General features: G+C 33.1%; 2 protein-coding genes and 1 long non-coding RNA gene across 4 annotated transcripts; 2 read left to right on the forward strand and 1 right to left on the reverse strand.

Moving 5' to 3' along the window:
- Positions 1-12: 12 nt before the first annotated feature.
- Positions 13-14,202, reverse strand: LOC117153683 (uncharacterized). Of its 2 annotated transcripts, none has more exons than XM_033327955.2 (4): positions 14,023-14,202; positions 12,956-13,190; positions 3,904-4,067; positions 13-3,693 (listed from the first exon to the last, which is right to left on the reverse strand). In XM_033327955.2, exons 3-4 carry the CDS (start codon positions 4,044-4,046, stop codon positions 1,179-1,181), a joined length of 2,658 nt encoding a protein of 885 aa, XP_033183846.2. In that variant the 5' UTR covers positions 4,047-4,067; positions 12,956-13,190; positions 14,023-14,202; the 3' UTR covers positions 13-1,178. The 2 variants fall into 2 exon arrangements, with proteins under 2 accessions (XP_033183846.2, XP_033183845.2); XM_033327954.2 differs by having other exon boundaries at positions 14,014-14,202.
- LOC143302747 (uncharacterized) lies at positions 10,911-12,091 on the forward strand. The gene is made up of 2 exons (XR_013058535.1): positions 10,911-11,414; positions 11,561-12,091. It is a non-coding gene; the product is annotated as an uncharacterized LOC143302747 (long non-coding RNA).
- Positions 14,203-14,928: 726 nt separating the features above from the next.
- On the forward strand, positions 14,929-19,179 carry Cpsf5 (cleavage and polyadenylation specificity factor subunit 5). The gene is made up of 6 exons (XM_033327961.2): positions 14,929-15,215; positions 17,299-17,499; positions 17,626-17,689; positions 18,557-18,722; positions 18,810-18,924; positions 19,004-19,179. Exons 1-6 carry the CDS (start codon positions 15,097-15,099, stop codon positions 19,023-19,025), a joined length of 687 nt encoding a protein of 228 aa, XP_033183852.1. The 5' UTR covers positions 14,929-15,096; the 3' UTR covers positions 19,026-19,179.
- Positions 19,180-19,633: the final 454 nt, after the last annotated feature.

Consider the following 19,633-nt stretch of genomic DNA (forward strand, 5'->3'; position numbering starts at 1 on the left):
TTTACATCTATGTGAATTGCAATGAATTTATTTATGATGTATTAATGTACGTTTATGTATAATCTATATACAAATTGATTTAACGCAGTATACACATGTAAATATACATACACAATTGGTTGTAGAAAATATGATGTTTCTTAATGAATGTTTTTATTCGAAGACAATTTTTATATCTATTTTTACGCAAGCCCTCTTGATACTCGAATTTTGTACTTTTTTTTGTATTTTTATGTAATGCGCTTATTTTAATATCATCGAGAAGTTCGTGATAACGATGAAAATTCTGTTTACTCTATACATGCATGAATGTCTTTTATTGTACTCTTTATTGCGCTTTGTTTAGGGAAACCTATAATAATCGGATAAACGAAAACATGTATACTGGGCGATAACATTACGTGCTAAGAAAAATGTTAGGGCATAATCTGATAATTTTAAAATCAATGATAGCTTACATTATATTTACATTCCTTAAGTCTTAATGGATATGGGAATACAACGTCTGTCTCTTCGAAATGTTACGAGATGATCTTATTCCGACTTTCATATAAGAAAGAAACTAAACAGTCAATAAGTTACAAATTAACTTAAATTGTAATAACAAAAAGGAAAGAATATCTTCTCGTAAAACAATCGAGAATGAAAATTGCCTATGCTATTGCTAATTGCTGAGGTTTTGTAGATTACAAATCTTCGCATCATTCTGTTCGATCAGAATTAAACTATATTTTCGCTAAAGATTAATATTCTTTAAAATCATGTCAATGACATAAAGAACGACCACTGAGGTGAGATAAGAAATAAGAATGATTCAAATTTATGTTCTTAAAATGCAGTCTTTCATACATAAAAATTTCAGAACGAATGAAAAAAGGTCGCAGGTGACTGAAAAATATCTTCAACTCTTTCTAAATGAATATCATACACCATCCACGAAGAACTGTCGTCTTTTCGAAGCATGTTCTCCCCTCTGATCGTTTTTGACGTATCTTTATTGTTCCCATAAAAATCTAATAACTGACAAATATAATCAGTTCATCTATCGCTCATCTTTTATACTGTTTATCTTTTCATTTCTTCAAGCTCAATTTATGATCAATCTCTCCTGGATTCCTTTTGATTTTTCCGGAGACTCTGGACATAACCCAGATTCGATAATATTCGATAAGACCTGTTCACGCTAGCTTCATGTATATCGTACGATCTCTCATCTTGCAATGTTTCAACTCTCTTAGAGCTCTTTGTGCTTCACTAGGTGACGCGAATGCTACCCTAGCATCGCCTGTAGGCATACCTCTCTCATTATACCGACGTATGACATTCTCCCTTTTTACATCAAAGTCACCAAAGAACTCAATAATCTCGTTAATATCAGCTTTAAAAGGAACATTCTCTAAGGATAATACACAGCCAGGTTTGCCAAAGCCCTCAACATAATCCATGGAGCCTAGATGTCGGCCTAACATGTGTCTAGGTATACCCATTAAGCCAGGGGGGCATCTAGGTCCAAATCCAGAGTTACCAAAACGGGGTAGATGATTCATAGGTCCAGAGAACCGTGGTCGTTGCTCTTGTAACGGTGGAAAGTGTTGCTGTTGCGTCTCCATGATCTGTGGATCCACCATTCCTAAGGTTTCTAACATCTTAGCTCGCGGAACCAGCTCTATGGTTGGTACGTTTTTCCCGAAAGGCAAACCATTCTTTGCAGTGGCTCTGAGAGCTTCGTCTGCTGTATCGAATTCACAGAAACATTCACCGGCAGGTTTCCCATTTTGATTGAGTAACATGTGTATTCTATGGGGTACGATACCGATGTCAGAGAAGAAGTCTAGAATGTCACGATCGATTGTCTGGAATGGGAGACCTCGCATGATAATACAATCCGAGCTGGCGGTTTGGTTCATACTGTTCTGCTCGTGGTCGCGCTTCGCTTGAGCAAACTTATCCTCGGTGATCGCGGTCGCGGTCACGGGTTTATTGCCAATTTTCAAGGACGTATTCACTGACGCCTTCGCGTCCTCTATTCTGGCGAATTGCACGTAAGCCATACATTGAACACTTCCGGACTCCTTGGTACTAGTGATGAATAGGTCATTGATTTTCCAGTCGTGGAACAATTTGGCTATATCCATCTCCTTAGTGAAGGACGGTAGGTCGGTTAATAAAATACAAGTAGAGGATCTAACATCTTCTATTCCATCTTCTCCACGGTCTCTTTCTTTTTCAGGGGAGTAAGAGTCCACCGCTTTGTCGAAGATGCTTTCATCAAGATGTAATACCTCCACTTCTGATCCTCTGACGAATCTAGTCGTGCCTAGAGCAAGCTCCTTACCCTCAGCCTTGCTGAACTTAACATAAGCGATGCCAACGCGGTTCCCGTGGTTATCGTTAATCAACTTCAATCCGTCTTTCCTAATATAAATACCCTGAAAGGCATGACGAACATCATTGTACGTGGCACTTAATGGCATGTTACGAACCTCCACACAGTGTCCACCTCCACTGCTCTTATTTTCATTGGAGAACCTGGAGCTGTTCGTCGAGCTACGGTTTCCTTGTCTGTCATTGTCAAAATTAAATTGAGAATTGTTTGACTGAAAAGCATGTGGATTTCGGCGTCCTTCCAATTCTTGTACCTTGCTGAGGAAAGGATTGTTTGGTCTAATTCCTGGCCTGTAGTTCAGAGAACCATTCGAACCATACATATCAGTTCCAAACTGACCTGATCTGCCAGGGAACCTAATTGAATCCATTCGGCCTTGATCATTTTGGTTCCAAGGCTCTTTAGATCTACTCAATGCACTCACTCCTGTACTTAAGCTAGGTAGGCTTGATCCACCTACATTCTGAGACAATGGACCCATACCTACAGTGTGACTAAGACTTTGCATATGTGACTGCATCAAACTTCCAACACCGTTTATTCCATTTATAGGAAATTGGCCTTGCTGAAGCATCGATGGTTGTCCGATTACAGAATTACCAAATGTCATAGAGCGTTGTTCTCCATCTTGTGATAGTGCTGCCACTCCTGCACCCAAGATTCCAGGCGCCAACATGGCTGCCTGTATCTGTGTCTGCGGTGGAACCTCCCAAATACCATTTTCCAATGGTTTCTTCGCACCAGCCACGGGCTTATCTTTATGAAACTGTCCTACACAAACTACATCATTGTTATCATCATCATTGGCATCCTTCCGACGCTCTCCGGTGGAATTACGCTTAGTATCTCTGTCCCTAGATCGCGTACGATCTCTAGATCTGGATCTATCACGACGACGACGCCTATCTCTTCTGTCTCTTTCTCTATCTCGCGATCTGCTTCTGTCACGACGTCTACGATCCCGTCCTCTATCTCTGTCTCGTCTGTCTCTATCCCTATCACGATCACGGGATCGAGATCTGTCCCTAGATCGCGACCTGTCTCGCCTGTCCTTGCGATCCTTGCTGGATTCGCTATCATTGTCCTTTTCCTTTTCTCTTCGTTCGCCAGGAGACCCTGGCTTCTGAACAACCTGTGCGACAGCGACTGGTGCTGTTTGCATGAAAGACTGCAGACTCAGTGTCTGTTGTCGTGCTGCCTCGATCACTTTTTGCATCTCTGTCCGCGAGCTCAGCAGCAGCTTTATCTTCATCTCCTTGATCTTGCCGCCATCATGCATCATCGCCTGTCGAGCATCTTCGTCGGTGCTGCAAGTTACATCGCATTTAATTTGTATGAAGCGAATGTATTTTGAAGAAGATATTTTTGAATTTGTATAAACGAGAAATATCCTGTTATTATTTTTTAAAAATAATTTTAAATGGTAAATGGTTCTTTTTGTTATGTCTAGTTAATTTAACGCGCCTGTTATCTTTTTGTCCGAATAGATTAATATTAATAGACATTTGTTTCTTTACCTGAAAGCAATAAAAGCGTCTCCCAGCTCACCACCAACGATGTGCACCCCTCCTTCCGGTATGCTCAAGCCTCTGAAGAATTGGCGAATATCCAGAGCGTTTGCGGACCATGCCAAGTTTTGTAGTCTAATTATGACACTCATTTTCGAATACTTTTCGGGAATCTGTAACCAAATCGAAAAACCGAAATTAAAATTAAATGAAACTCATAGACAGGACATTGAAATTAGAAGGAATATTTTGTTCCTCATATTTTTTTATTGTCATTGCCTTTATGTACATGTAGAAATTTATATTCATTTGTTGGTACAATACTTGTGGTATTAGCTTCGAGGTATAATACTGTATTTCTACGTTTATAATAGTTCTTAATTATTCAATTTCATTGTATCGATGTTGACGATGATGAATTAAGAATTTATCGATACGAAAATTTGGAAATATTAATTCTTTAATTTTTAATTGTCCCTTCTCCTGCTTTTTATTAATATTTAGAAATGCCAAATTTATACCACAGTGAAAATACCATATGAAACGTAATATTAATAATTTAAGATCTAAAAATCTCCATTCCATTCAAATCTGAATTCCATTCAAATACGGGAAAATTAATTCTCCTTCACCGTTAATATTATTTTATTAATGTTTACATTGGGAATTAAAAATTTATCGATTTTAGAGAGACAGCGCAAGTAAAGTACGAAGCAATTCCAAATCTAGAAAATTTTGGTGATTCGATTTAGATACGGGACATTAATCACCAAACTCGAGAAACTAACAATGTCGGTTCCCCATTCGATTAAGGCGCGCGGAGATGGCCAATTTTATTTCCAAGAATTCCAGGAGACATAACAGGCATGGGAAACGCGATTTGCTCGAGGTATGAGGAGACAGCATCATCAATCTCGTAAGCTTTCAAGCAGCACACGAGCCTCGACGGTTACATCGATCGTATCTATTCCATCTTATTGTTCAACCACCAAAGAATCCTAAGTATTTACGTTTCAACCTTGTTCTCGATCATACCAATCTGGCGAAACAAATTCGATTCCTAACGAGTTTCAATTGTTCCTGGCGGAATTAGGGAAATAATTAGGAAACTTAATTAATCATCCACTCTTTAAGAACTCTTAAAGAACTCTTAGAACTCTTAGAACTCTTAGGTTTAAGAACTCTTCGTTCCTGTGATAGTAAGTTTTGCAACGAAAACCATTTTGGGATACGGATCAATTATAGACTGATAATGAATATTAATTTTAATTGTTATACTTTTTCATTTTTATCGTAGCTGCTTACCAATGTGTCTGAATTTTATGGCGCCAAATAACTGATTTATACTAAATGCCAATTTTGTTTCTTCAGGCATGTTAAATTCCGATCGACGATTATTTTTTCGCTCATAAGTAAACAAAATTTCAGTCACACAAGAATCATCATACATATGTATACTTGGTAGCATCGAAATGGCAATTGCCATTAACTTAAATGTACATTGAAGTTTACATATGTATTTGAAGAAGTCCTGAGCAATTCTTCTGGTGGCAATATGTTTAAAACGTGATATATGTGCAGTCTAACAAGCAGCTTCCAGAAACGTGTTTAATTGCAATCTGTTAATTAGCGAATTCGTGACATTTTAAGTACCAATTTGCAAATGGTCTTTGTGACTTTTACGACTATATGATACGTAAGGCTCTGTGTGCGACTACGTCAATGAGTATGTTTTAATTGCCTGATTTACGATTTCGGTATTCGAGTTCCATCAACTGCACACTCTCCACGTAGGTTTTATCGCACCTCTTATTTTTAGGGCTTACGTGTCTCGAAGTCGCGTGTTCGCCGTCCCAGTTTCAAGTAATTCATTCCGGAAACCGAGAGTCTTCTAACACCGACACGAAGTTGTAATTGCACACGACCTCGATCGTAGGATTATTCCAGGTACAGTAACCTCCACGATACGTTACGACCTTACGAAATCGTAAAATTGGCCAGGCATCGAAATTTACACATCCGAGGAGTCGAATAAGAGAACTGAAACCCAGTCAGAAAGCCGGAAAAAAATAAGAAACGAGAGCTTCTGTCAGCACGAATACACGCCCTGAATCGGTTCCTATTGAAGATGTAACTTTATATTGTATATGTATGAGTCTGTATGTTATTGGATATTAATCAGAGTGGTTACTCGGTGTTTGAACACTGCTGATCACTGCTGATTTCCATTATGCAGAGAAGAGACATACGCTGAAGTCATAGAACAGTTAGAAGGCAAAGCAATTATGTCAGAACAAAGAAATTGATTCTGGTCCTGAATCCTCGACCACAGCTGCATGAAGAAATGTTTAACTTTCTATAAAGAATAAAATAAAATCCATATGAAAATTATAAATCTTGTTTTCTAATTTGTTAAAGTAACAATGAATGTCTTTAGGTCTTCTATTGGTAAATGAAATAGCTGAATACCAGTGGTTTACACTGACAAACGTACTCTTTCGCTATATCATGAAAGCTACTGTATGTATCGCGTATGGGTTTTAAAAGGTTTCGTAAATCTGGCAGGCTTTCGAATATTTCAGATTTAATGATTGTTGAATTGTATTATCGTAGCGTGGTGTAATAGCTTCCACGATATAACCAAGTTGCAAAATTGATTAAACACCGGAGTTTACATGTACCACTGTCAAAATAAGTAGATTGATAAGAACCTGAGAAGACAGACAGAATGCTGACAGACAGAACGAGACAGAATGCTATTACGTATAGGTATAACATAAGGTACTTCATGTATATTAAATGTATTTTAAAAAGCAAAGAATTAAGATAGATATAAGATTTAGAAGTTATATGATAAAGAAGAGATTATAGAGTTTAAGATAAAATCTGTACAAAGTGTGTACCATCTTCAAAATATCTTTTCCTTTTCAGTTAACAGATTAAGAAATATATGAGTACTATTGTAATGCATTGTTATCGAGCTATCACGACTAATGCAGTACAAGTCCTGAGGGTCTTTCTCCACGAATCGATTAAAAGCATGAATAATAACCGGCCAACGAGTCTGTGTCGAATGAATAAAACATTCTGAAATATCAATTCTGACCTTTCTAGATTCTCGCTGCCCTACAACGTGTAAGGGACAGTTTTATAACGTCGTTGCCGTTCGAAGACGATCAGGCCTGCTTAAAACCTGTCATTTTCCATAAAAAATAATCGGAAAATTGTTCTCAGTATCTTATCAATTTCATATCATCGTTTTGAGAGATTTTCTTCTATACTTCAGCTAGCAAAGATATCGATAGTGTGATGTTTTCACTTTTTATGTAACTGGATTAAAAAGAATATTCATTATTTTATCTAACCTGTTTTCTCTCTCTTTTAATGAATTTAAAAAAAGATGGTTATTCTTCGATTTCCAGCGTTGCAAAGCAGCGATAATTATTTAGTGAAATAAGAAAGAATAAATAGCATGGAATAAGTGTATACATATAGAGAATAAATTACATGTTCATTATTTTTATAAAAGATAATGATGTAATGGAAAATAATTCATGATATCCTAATTGTTAGATTTCCAAAGTCTTCCTGCTTTCCCTACTCTCCAATTGAATTACAGTCTAAACTAATTCCATGGCTCGATATAAGTACAAACTACTTTGCGAAATTACGATTAGTAAAATAATTAAATTATTTTTCAGTTAATAATCCAACGAAAAAAGAAAAGAGATGAATATTAGTCTATTTTTCGAAGATTATACAAAAAGACGGAACTGCCAAAGACAGAGAATAAATTCAAACAGCGTCTTTTTTCGCGCAATGATTACGTCGATCACCGATGAAGTAACAGAATTATTTCTATTTTCTACCGTGCGCTTTTTTCACCAGCCGGTCGTTGTTTATGAAGCAATATAACCCCGGACGTTCCGTAGGAGAATAGAGCAAATTCCACACACGTGTACCACAAGCATTTGTTGTTTTAACAGACTCCACGTCCACTGACTTTCCCATGATTCATGTAACGATCATAAATCCGTAAACATTGACCGATAAATAAACGATCGTCGATTCGTATACTATTGCAAATATTACGTAGTCATTGAAAAAGATCCAATTATTTTAGTATTACTGCTATTACAGCAAGCGTGGAAATAGTTAATCAGCTTGAATGTGAATAAGTTAATTAAAATAGAGATAATGGAATATCAGATATGCATAGAAATATTTACAAAGAAATATTAATTAGTGATCTTATTTGCAAGCATAAATGAAATGAAATAGAATTTGTAGAATAATATATAAGAATCCATTAAGAAATCAAGAGTAGGCTCGTTCATCTGTAATAAAGCTCACATGAGAAATGACGTTTCTTATTATTCGCCTCTTCTTAAGTGATTATAGTCTGCACGACCTGAAAGTAGCAATCCTGAAGTTTCGCCTCTCATATTTACCAAACGTAAATCACCCTTCTCCCACGATGAAATAATTATTATCGTTATTAGGTGACCACTATTTACCATGTGTTTAAATATAAATCGAGACTTGTAAACAACCGTTTAACATTTCCGCTATTATTGAAATGTTATTTCCCTTTTTAACAAGCAGTGCTCTTTTTTATCGAGAAGCTTTGCTATCACGAATTATTTAGGTAAATCAGTAGTCAAGTAGCGAGGAGTAACAACATATCTGCGATAAAATGTTCTTCTTTTAAGCATGAAGACACAACAGTAACGAAACAAAAACTCAACGATTGCCATCAGCAATATTATTAAAACAATTGAAAGGACGTAAGGCGTGTGTCAGTGGGAGTGAAAAATGTTAAAAAACGAATTGGCAGATAATAAGTAACTACGAGACCATGATTTTTCTGTTAGGGAAGAAAAAAGAAAAGAAAAGAAAAAAGAAGAGGGGAATACTTAATTATGAATATTTAACATAAATTTATAGTCGAACTATAAACAAAGATTATCGATTTTATTACTTATAATGTCGAAGTCACCTCAAATTCAACGCAGCCTTCCGTTTCAGAAATCCACCAGACAGCGTTCTAAAAATAGAGAACAAGAATCCTCGGTAGATTCAAACTTTGATAATGCAGCGTGAATACCTTCTAAACGCAATCCTTAAGACTACATCGGTATCGCATTTCACGTTTATACTCACGATTAGTTTAAAATATAAGTTTTAAAAAGGTATGTTGTAAAATTCAGTAAGTTTATGATATTATAAAATAACGTTCTAATGATGGGATACAAGGTTCCTAGGAGAGTGGAATTATCTATGGAGACCTATACACTGCGTCGACTTCATTTTTAAGATATTTCACTTGCATAAGGACAAAGATACCTAGAATTCCAGAGCGCCAGTTGCGAGTAGGAAAGTCTAGCGAATCCTTGAAACTGCGTTATCAAGTCAGCAGTCTGCAGATGAAATTCCACGTAAATCGGGTTCTTAACTCCGCAGCAGATTTTGTCACAATTAACTCGTTCTCTCAAACCATCTACCTCGAGTGCCTTAAATTCAATCACGTTTTCAGTTACATTAGATTTAATGGAACTTAATTGTACTTGCTTATTATAAGGTAATTTTGAATTCATACCAATACAAGCAATGCAATTTTCTATGACAATTCTTGATCCCAGAGATAAAGAATTCCGATTTTGTCATAATACGATTTCGTCATATTAGAAAGTTAATATTCTGACACTCGAGCATCCATCAGGATCAAACCTAAACAACAATCGATATATCGTAGTCGAGTAAGATCGTTGCCTGTCGTGAAACTTCGTCGTCGACATAGATCAATGGAAAAATTAATACACAACGATGAGGGTAAGTCGGCAAGTATCCACCTCAGGTTCCATCCAAACAGCGGTGACGCGTCCATGATGTCGTGAGAGAAAGGAAATCCATAAGGAATCACAAACGCGCATTTCAAACGTTTCTTTCTCCGTTTTTAGTTTCTTTTTGTCTTTTTCGTGAAACTGCGATACGTCGAGCTTCCGTCATGACCAGGGACCAGATCCTTCGAGCACATATTGGAGATTCGATAACCGTTCAGAAAACTTTTTAACACCTTAAGCTTTTCAAATTTTAAACACAATTTCAGATAAAATGTTCAAGCATTCGCTGAAAAATGTACGATGAGTTTGTTGCGTTTGATGTATGTACTTCACTTCTGGTGAATCATCGCGTGGCAAATTTAAACGCAGACACATATTGTTAATATTAACGAAAAAATGAATAACGCAATAGTGGTCTACTCAAAGTTAAATTGAATGAAATGAGTCGTTAAACAAGTACATGTGAATTTTGTACTCTGTTAAGGGTAGCTCCCTTGAAGGGGCCATTATCATTTAAAAGCCTGTTTCTAGATACGTCCCTGAACGTAAATCTATGTACAAGATGTAAGTACTTCGACCATATCAGATTTAATATTATAAAAAGTAAAGTTTAAAATTTGATATTTTTCTTGTCCAAGTTACACTTCCGTGTTAAACCGCAAGTTCATCTTCGCTTTTAAACTATAAATATAAATTGTAATAAATTCGCTTTCTTATCTAAATTTTCATCTTTTTTTTCATAGTAAGATTTACGGAAACAGTAGAAGGGAATAGGAGAGGTCGATGTATCGGTACAAAATCGCCGTAATTCAAGACTGGCTGCATGTTCAAGGACGAGGTCGTAAAGATACGGTATAAATAAGAAAAAGGGATCCAACGAAACAAACGGGACTCGATTCCATTCGTCAGGCTTTTATGCGATCAACCTGAACTGTAGCTGTATCAACTTACAAGCATTCACAGCGACCAAAACGTCGCACACACGTGTTTCTCTCTCTTTGTCGCCATCACTATAACGATTACTCTCTCTCTCTCTCTCTCGGTCGTTTACCTCTCTGCATTTTCTGTATTATAAGAAAAATCTTATAAAATCGAAATATAGAAATCGATTTTTATATGAAAGATTCGAAACTTCTCTTATACTTATCTTTTTTAACTTAAAAATATGTTCATTGAAAATTTAAGTACTCATCTAAATTTTAAGTTTATTATATTCTAGATCAATTACACTTATGTATTTGTGAAACAAAAGAAGTTTCGAATCCTATGAAAAATTCCAAAGTTTCGATCCGCTCAATAAACGAGGTTAAGAAAGCATTAGCATGACTATTATAAGTATATATCGACAAGTATAAAAGACCCAGCGATGCAATCAGTAGCGAAACACTCTCGTGTTGTATACACGATCTGATTATACGTCGTCAGTAATACGGTGTACTGTAGTGTAGACAGAATAAATAATTGATTGCCATCGTCCATGTTTATATTCGATCCGTGCGTTTCTTCTCGTCGCTCAGCACCAGAATTAACACTTCTTGCGACGTAGTGAAACGATCATGATAGTGATAGTTAATTAATACAATTACTTCTTGATTTGTTATATAAAGAACTCTCACCATAAATAATAAGTTTGGCGAGTACCAGAACGTTGTTTTGAGTTCTCAAGTAGTTATGTAGGTATGTTTTACGCGTTTGACGTTTAGAAATGAGTAATCAGATTGGTTCTTTTTTTATAAAAGACTGTTTTATAATTGTTTTACGATTAACGTAATGTTTAATTTATTACAAATTCGTAGAGACTAATATCGTAATTATGCTTCTAGAACTTAGCGACGCCACGGTGCCGAGTAGAAATTTACGTTATTATTGATGCGCTTCTCGTTCAATGGATACGTGCCTTAAACCAACGGAAACAAACTGCACTTCGTAAACCGGTGCAATGCGTAAAGTATGCGACAGGAAGGACAGAGTGTTAGGAAAATTCTTTTTTGTAGAGTAATTCGATGACCACCGTGTCCACGTAGAACATGCAACGGAAATGCACTTCAATGAGAAGGCGATGACTCCCAGCTTTCAAAGACCTTGCAAGAGATATGCACTTCACAGCAAAGAATCAGGGGAAGAGGCGGATGCAGCAGATATCCCACTCCGGCTTTTTTTGCGCTCCGCTTAGCTTATTGTATTCAGTGGAATATACTATGTAAAAATCACGATCTATATCTAAATGCCCTTTTCACGCGATTTCCATTTTGTCTTAACTGGATTTGAACGTTTCCTGCTACTCATTTTGCAGCAATAATAAATAACAAAACTTAGCTTATATGGTAAAAATAAATAACTATTAAATCTCTTAATTATTTCCTACATTTTCAGAATTTTTGTTGTAAGTAATAATAGTTGTGTGAATATAAAATATGCACTTTAATTTGAACTTTGCAAAATATAGATATTTTATTTATGCATAAATTTGTACGAATAAACTTACCTACCTTTCATGTATAATAAATTAATCAAATAATCATACTTGCTACATTTTTAAGTTTTTCAAGGTATTTAAGTGCATATAATGAAACAAAGATTTATCAAAAAAAAATGTATATGTTTTAGATGGCAAATATAAACTTTGAGTTCAATTTTATGCAACACGAGCAGAATCCACGATTATAATTATCTATATTAATTTTTAACACAAAGATATACATTTATATAAGAAACAGTATTTATAAAAGATAATCATCTTTTTAAATCTCTTTACTGAATTTATTCATGTACTTAATTCGGTATCATTCAAATTCATGATATGTATATCTCGAGAAAAATTATCAGTTTTTAAATTTTATTAAGGTAAGTTTATAATATCAGGGTGCATGTGGTGATCAATACTTTTAAAAAAATGAAGAACATATAAAAAAGGCAGTCATGCAAATATGTAAAATGTTCTCCATTTCTATGTAATAGTTTGCTTTTGGTCACTTTATTGTTCCCAATGTTACTATTTTATTAATTACTTACCATTTCTCATTAGATAGCATGAACGTATAATGAAAAGAAAATATATTTTCTTTGTGAATTATAAATGCAAAATGGTGCTTAACTCTCAACAACCATCTTGGAATGTTCCAAGATAACGAAGAACTAAATGAGCCTGTAGTAAAATCACAACACTTCCCTCCACAATTATGAGCTAGATTTTATTACATTACTGTATGAAGCATTACCTTCTCTTTAGATACTTGAGAAATCTCTTCCTTCTTCACCCTCAGTTAAAATGTACGATGAAAGATAAGAAGTCGATGAAAACAAAGATGACCGTGCAGCAAACAGTCCATCAGCGAAGGATAATAAAATGGAGAAGCGGGAAAGGAGTCAATTGCACCATGTCATTGTACTAAAGTCCATGATGATGTTGATACCTGATCCTGTCACCTAACACACACTCAGTTGCCTAAGATCCTGCAACATACATCATTTTTTCCATACTGTACCTATAAACCTCTTATAACAAACAGTAACTGTAACTATAAAATAAATATTAAATTTTAATTTTATTTAATCTTCAACAATATTATTTTAACCATTACATCTAATGTGTTGTTTCTTAACTTTGAAGTTCCTAATTGTTCTCTTATATTTATTTATTAATTTTTGCAGGAAATCATATCATGTTTGTCTTACTAGAGTTCAATATTACATAATTTTTAATATAATAATATAATACAATATCTACATATAGGTATAAAGGGAGAAAAATAAATGTTTAAATTTATTTTCCTTTATCGTAAGTTAAAAATACTAACCTTAGCGAATCAAACTGTACAAAATTAATACGGTAGTAATACTAGAAGATATTTTATCTCATATATTTTAAACGTATTTACTATATTTATTATATGTTTGATTTTATTAAATAAATAATATTTAATGAAATTTTTGAACGTATCTAAATCGTATGAACAATTTCACAAGTTAATTTAGCGTTGCTTGTTGCACTCGATATAACAAAGCGATAATAAGCTTCCGTTTCTTGTACTTTCCGAAACACGATAAAAACAATCTAAAGCAAAAAAAAGTTCTTAACGATAATATAATAGGTAAAAATTACAAAAAAGTGCATAAAATTAAATAAATACATGCACGATGAGCTTTGAAAGCAACGCAGAACTTCAAAGATAAGAAGGAGAATTTTTTCACATTGTTAGTTACCCATCCGCCATTTTCACAACTTGGAAATGTTGATCGAAATATTTTGAGAAGCACACCAGGATATTTGACTCACCGAACTTACTGTATAGAAACGGCAAATTTCATAAGGAGAATGCTGATTATAGACGCCGTAAACAAATTCAAACACAACAAAGGAATTTTCTTCTCCATTCGACGCCGAACTTTCCTATCTACAGCCAATTCTGTAATGACCGTCCTTCTCCGTGCGATCGCTCGTGAAAGCCCCGTAGATATGTTGTACTCAGTAGTACTAACATTTCAAAACTAAATTTGAACTTCGGTATATTTCAATGTCATACCTTTTCTTTTTATATTTTCACAGTAGAAAAAATTCCACAGTTATAAATAAATTATCTAGTTTAGATAAATTAAAAAGTTTAATAATTATAGTCTTATTTTGATATTCACTTAATGAAAATATACTTTGTTCAACGAATTAAGTCAGCAAAGGTAAACATTACTGGTCACGTGACTTTCAAACTACTGGCTGACAGTTTCTGGTCTAGCAATAAATATACAGTAGTTCTAAAAAGAATTTCCATGTTATTATATTTATTACGTTTATATATTAAATAATTAGGTTCAATTATATTATATTTCGTGTCAGTTGATAGTACCAGATTAGAAATTTCCTTTCTGGTAGTATGTAAAAACTACGAAAAAACATTTAATTGAATAATAAGGGTGTTTATAAATACTTTTTGTGACCATTGTATTTGTGGTTTCACAATCTTCCGTAAATCTAATTCTATTTCCTCTAAACTTTGGTCACATGGTGTTATTTATCTCTCTTGATCCGACTCGTCAGTGAAATTATAAATTTATAATGGTTAGCATATAATTATTAAATTATTATCGTATTAACGTAATAAATTACTAAAAATATTTATATAATATCTGTCTAATATTACTACATAATTATGATTAGTATAAATATTTTTATTATAAACATATCTTTGATATATCGAGTATAAAGGAGGATTAGGGTAATCTATACATTTGGCAACACTGGTTGGCCCGCGAAACAGCTTTGAGATTCGGGATATTCGAGAAGGCACGACACGAAGCACCGAAGTAGTCGATTCCGTTGCTAGATGTTGGTGTGTTAGGATTGTGGAGCGCGGTACGAGGAAAAATGGCGATGGCAACAACTCAAGTTAAAGGAAGTGGTTGGCCAAGAAGAGCTAGTAACAGTTCCTTTGAAGGGAAAGTGGTACAGAATCAGTCTGTAACTATCAACAGGACAGTTAATTTGTAAGTGATAATCAGTATGTGACTCAATTACATTATTTTTTAGAGTTAATGTTTTGACTGCCTCTCCTGTAGAGCAACTATGGCCGGTTAAGAGACGCTAGCAATTAAAATTATGTTCCTAACACCTTTCAATGCATCTTACATGGTACAACCATGAGACGGCTGTTCATCTTTCCGTTAAGTACTCACGGAAATTTTAAGCAATAACCTTATCCACGTCATTGTATCGATTTATTGACTATTCAATAATTCATTATTATTCGCTATCGTAAAACATAACCAACTATTTTAATGTAGTGTGAAATTGTCGATATGATAAAGCATTTTTTTTTTGCACCATGAATAAGATATATATCCTTGTAATTATGAATTAAATCAGTAATTATTTGCTTAAAATTTCTAAATATGACATAAAGTTATACCTTTTGTGCTTTATTTGCACAAGGTATAAGCTTCTAATTATGATGAAGCTAAAGACAAATTTAATTTCTTTTATATTTATGAATTTATAAAAGTTGTAGCCACCGTATGCAATGTACGCTGGTATCCTTTATACATTGAATGTATGTTTGCGTACGGAAACATGTTCTGTTATTTTTACAGTCACCGTAATAATGTGACTGTTTATTTGTAATGCGTATATACTTGAAAACAGTTGTATTGTCACTGTTCATTGTTTCTACTTGTATACTACAAATTATTTCGTTGTGTATAAAAAGGAAAAATGTATAAAATAATTTCGCAAATCAAACTACTATTATCTTAGATTTATATAAGCTGTGATAGCTAAAACTACAGATATTTGTATTTTTTTATTAGTAAATTGGCCTTTCATATTTTATGTAAGATAAATTTTGCAGTATAACACGTTTTTGTATATCTATATTATTATGAATGTATTTGTCTCAGATAGTTCATAATTATACTTAGTGTTTAATTTAAGAAATAGCATAATATGCATAGATATTATGAATGTTTCAAATAATTTTTTCTAAAATGAATAAGTTTTAGTAGAATATTGCACAATGGATCTGAGATTTATATCCTTCATTCATGCGTTATATTGATAATGTTTCAAAAATGAAATAATATATTAGAAAATGTAACACATTTATTATAAATTTTCAAACATATCACCAAATATCAATTGATATTTATAAGTGAGTAATAAACTCAGTTCATATAATGTAATGAATTAATTATATATGTATAAGTACTTTAATTACTTATTCACATTTTGATATTTTGGCAAATTTATGATTATATAGTATTTAATAATATCACAAAGTATTACAAGATATTTCTTTTAAAAAAAAAGAAGCTGTTGAAGTCTATTAGCATACAATTTACAAATCACAACATATACATATGTGATAGGAAAAAATTGGAGAAATATAAGAGTAGCATAAATATATGTATTATGTATTTCTAAACATACGATATGACTACATTTGATATAACTTACTTATAACTAATGTAAAATGTAATGTTATAAGTAATATAGTGTTTTATATGCATCAATTATAGTTGATACTTTGTATTTCATAATTAACAGTAAGTAATCACAACATATGTGGTTTTCATATAAAAATTTAGTATGCAAACAGAAATACCTTGATAATCTGTTGAATAATGCTGTATTTGTATACATGCTTTGTAAATCATACGGGTGTAAATTTGATCAATTGCTACATATACTTGTGCATAATTTTATTATATATATTTTTTTGTTCATTGTATATATACATTCTTAAATATGAAATTTGTTTTTTTTTAAATATAAAAAATGTTACATATAAAGTAATTATTTTTATATTATAAATCTGTATGTTATTCCTCTTGCTTGCATGAAAAAAATGATATTTTTTGTCTTGTATAAAAATGTGGAACTTAATATAAAGTTTGGGGACAAAATTATATGCTCAAAACTATCTAATGCATTGTGAGTACCTGTATAATCTTTATGGTTATATATTGTAATATTATTATTTGTGAAAGTGATGTTGAAGAGACTGGATTTAGTTACTGAAGGATTACATAAGAAGTAAGAACCTAACACAAAAATAAAACTCATTTATCATAGATATCCTTTGACAAACTATACGTTTGGAACAAAAGAGCCACTCTTCGAGAAAGATCCGTCTGTACCAGCAAGGTTTCAGCGTATGCGAGATGAATTTGATAAAATTGGAATGCGTCGCAGTGTTGAAGGGGTTTTGTTGGTGCATGAACATGGATTGCCACATGTCCTGCTACTTCAGTTGGGTACAACATTCTTCAAATTGTAAGTATATGTATTATCTTCATTAGGTATAGAGGAAAATTCATTTGGATATCAGGATATCTAATTGCATCACGTTTATTAAAGTATATACAAATATTTGTTAACTTTTGTACTTTTGTTTTGTAGACCCGGAGGAGAGCTAAATGCAGGAGAAGACGAGGTAGAGGGCCTAAAACGGCTCCTTACAGAGGTAACAGTTAGCACGACGCCTTATGCTACCTTACGAGGTAGCTAGGAGTGGCACTTTGATATATTAGATTGTAACACTGTTCAAAAATCGATTGTATTAATCTTCCAAACATTTGTAGAACTTATGTAACCGGGCCTGTAGCTCAGAATAGGGAATTTTTACTTATATTAGCATTTACATTTTTAGTGCGCTGCATGCCCGGACATTTCAATGTTTATAGTAATGAAATTATATCTTGTTACATTATACATATCATGGTTAGCTAAGAACATTGTTCTTGTGTCACTCGTCATACATGTTAACTCAGACATAAAAGAAGCAAGATGTGAAGATTGTAATATTATGACAAGAAGATTGTATTGTATATACCATTAATGGATTTTTTGTTGTACTTCATTGAAAAGACAAACGGAGAAAATTGTATCAAATAACGTTTAGTCCTAAAACTTCTTGCTAGAAAATAATTGAAGTACGTAGGACCGTGATTCTTCGTCACATAACAAATAGGCGGTTCGCTGAGCTTATATTTATGCATTTGTCAATTTTTTAATTAAAATGATAAATGTATGTACAACAGCTGTTTCATTTAGTTAGGTATCTGTAAGTAAAAGGAACTGAAAGTATTTGAATAAATACTTTTGGCCTGTATTACTGATTATATAGAAGCTAACAGGAACATATTAAGGCATCTCTGTGATCAAGTTAATTGTTAGCCGAACTAACAAGACTATACAGCCGTTTTAAGTATGTAAACAAATTTGTGTAACCATGTTCTTAGTGGACTGAACGAAGAAGATTGTATTTTAATGTCTATGAAGTGTAGCAAAGTTGACATGATTGATGTTATAATATCGAAATAACTTTTAGACCTTTGGACGTCAAGATGGAGTTAAACAAGAATGGGTGATAGAAGATACCATAGGAAATTGGTGGAGACCAAATTTTGAACCACCTCAGTATCCTTATGTACCACCACATATTACCAAACCAAAGGAACACAAGAGGTTGTTTCTTGTTCAGCTGCAAGAAAAAGGTAGCATATAAAGGACAGAAATATATTGTTACATTGAGAAGTAAATTAAGACTCAATAATTGGCATAATTATTTTTGAACTTTTTAGCTCTATTTGCAGTACCTAAAAACTATAAATTAGTAGCTGCTCCATTGTTTGAATTGTATGATAACTCCCAAGGATATGGACCTATTATTTCCTCCCTACCACAATCACTTTGCAGGTAATTATCATATAATACCTTTTTGAGTAAATTGAATATATCCGGTCACTCTACTATATTATTTTATTTTATGTTACAGATTTAATTTCATCTATATGTGAAAAAAGAAATAACCGAGAAAGTGGAGTAATTTTATTTAAGTTATGAGAAAGTACTATAAATACAATGTACGTATGAGATGATGAGTGGAAATGCAAAAAAAACTGTTATGTGTGTAATATGATGTGCACTAAAAATTAAATCATTTTTTAAGTAGTACTTATATAATTCATTAGCACTTTAAATTTCTAATCCTTATATTTATGTTACTTTCACTTCATACATAATAATAGTACTCATTATATCTACATTTACCTATTAGGTGTAAATATATTATTAAATTTCATGATTTATATATGATTGTGGAATGTTTTAGTTTTGTTATAAATTCTCTCATGAAAAGTAGATTTAATATATACATATATATACATATTTACATGCATAATTTTATGATAAATATAATTTTGTAAAATTACAATAAAATTCATGAATTTATAATCTGATGAAGATTAAATTTATACTTCATATCAGAAAGTGTTAATATTAATTATGACTTTCCTTGCTTTTATACTATAAATATTTAGATAAGAGAGTGTGTATGCATTTTTTAAAAATCGCAACAATATAAGACGTAATTATACTTTTATAAAACGTAAAAAAGGTGCATGTA

The sequence above is a fragment of the Bombus vancouverensis genome, chromosome 1 (assembly GCF_051014615.1).
Source record: "Bombus vancouverensis nearcticus chromosome 1, iyBomVanc1_principal, whole genome shotgun sequence".
NCBI classification, from domain to species: Eukaryota; Metazoa; Arthropoda; class Insecta; order Hymenoptera; family Apidae; genus Bombus; species Bombus vancouverensis.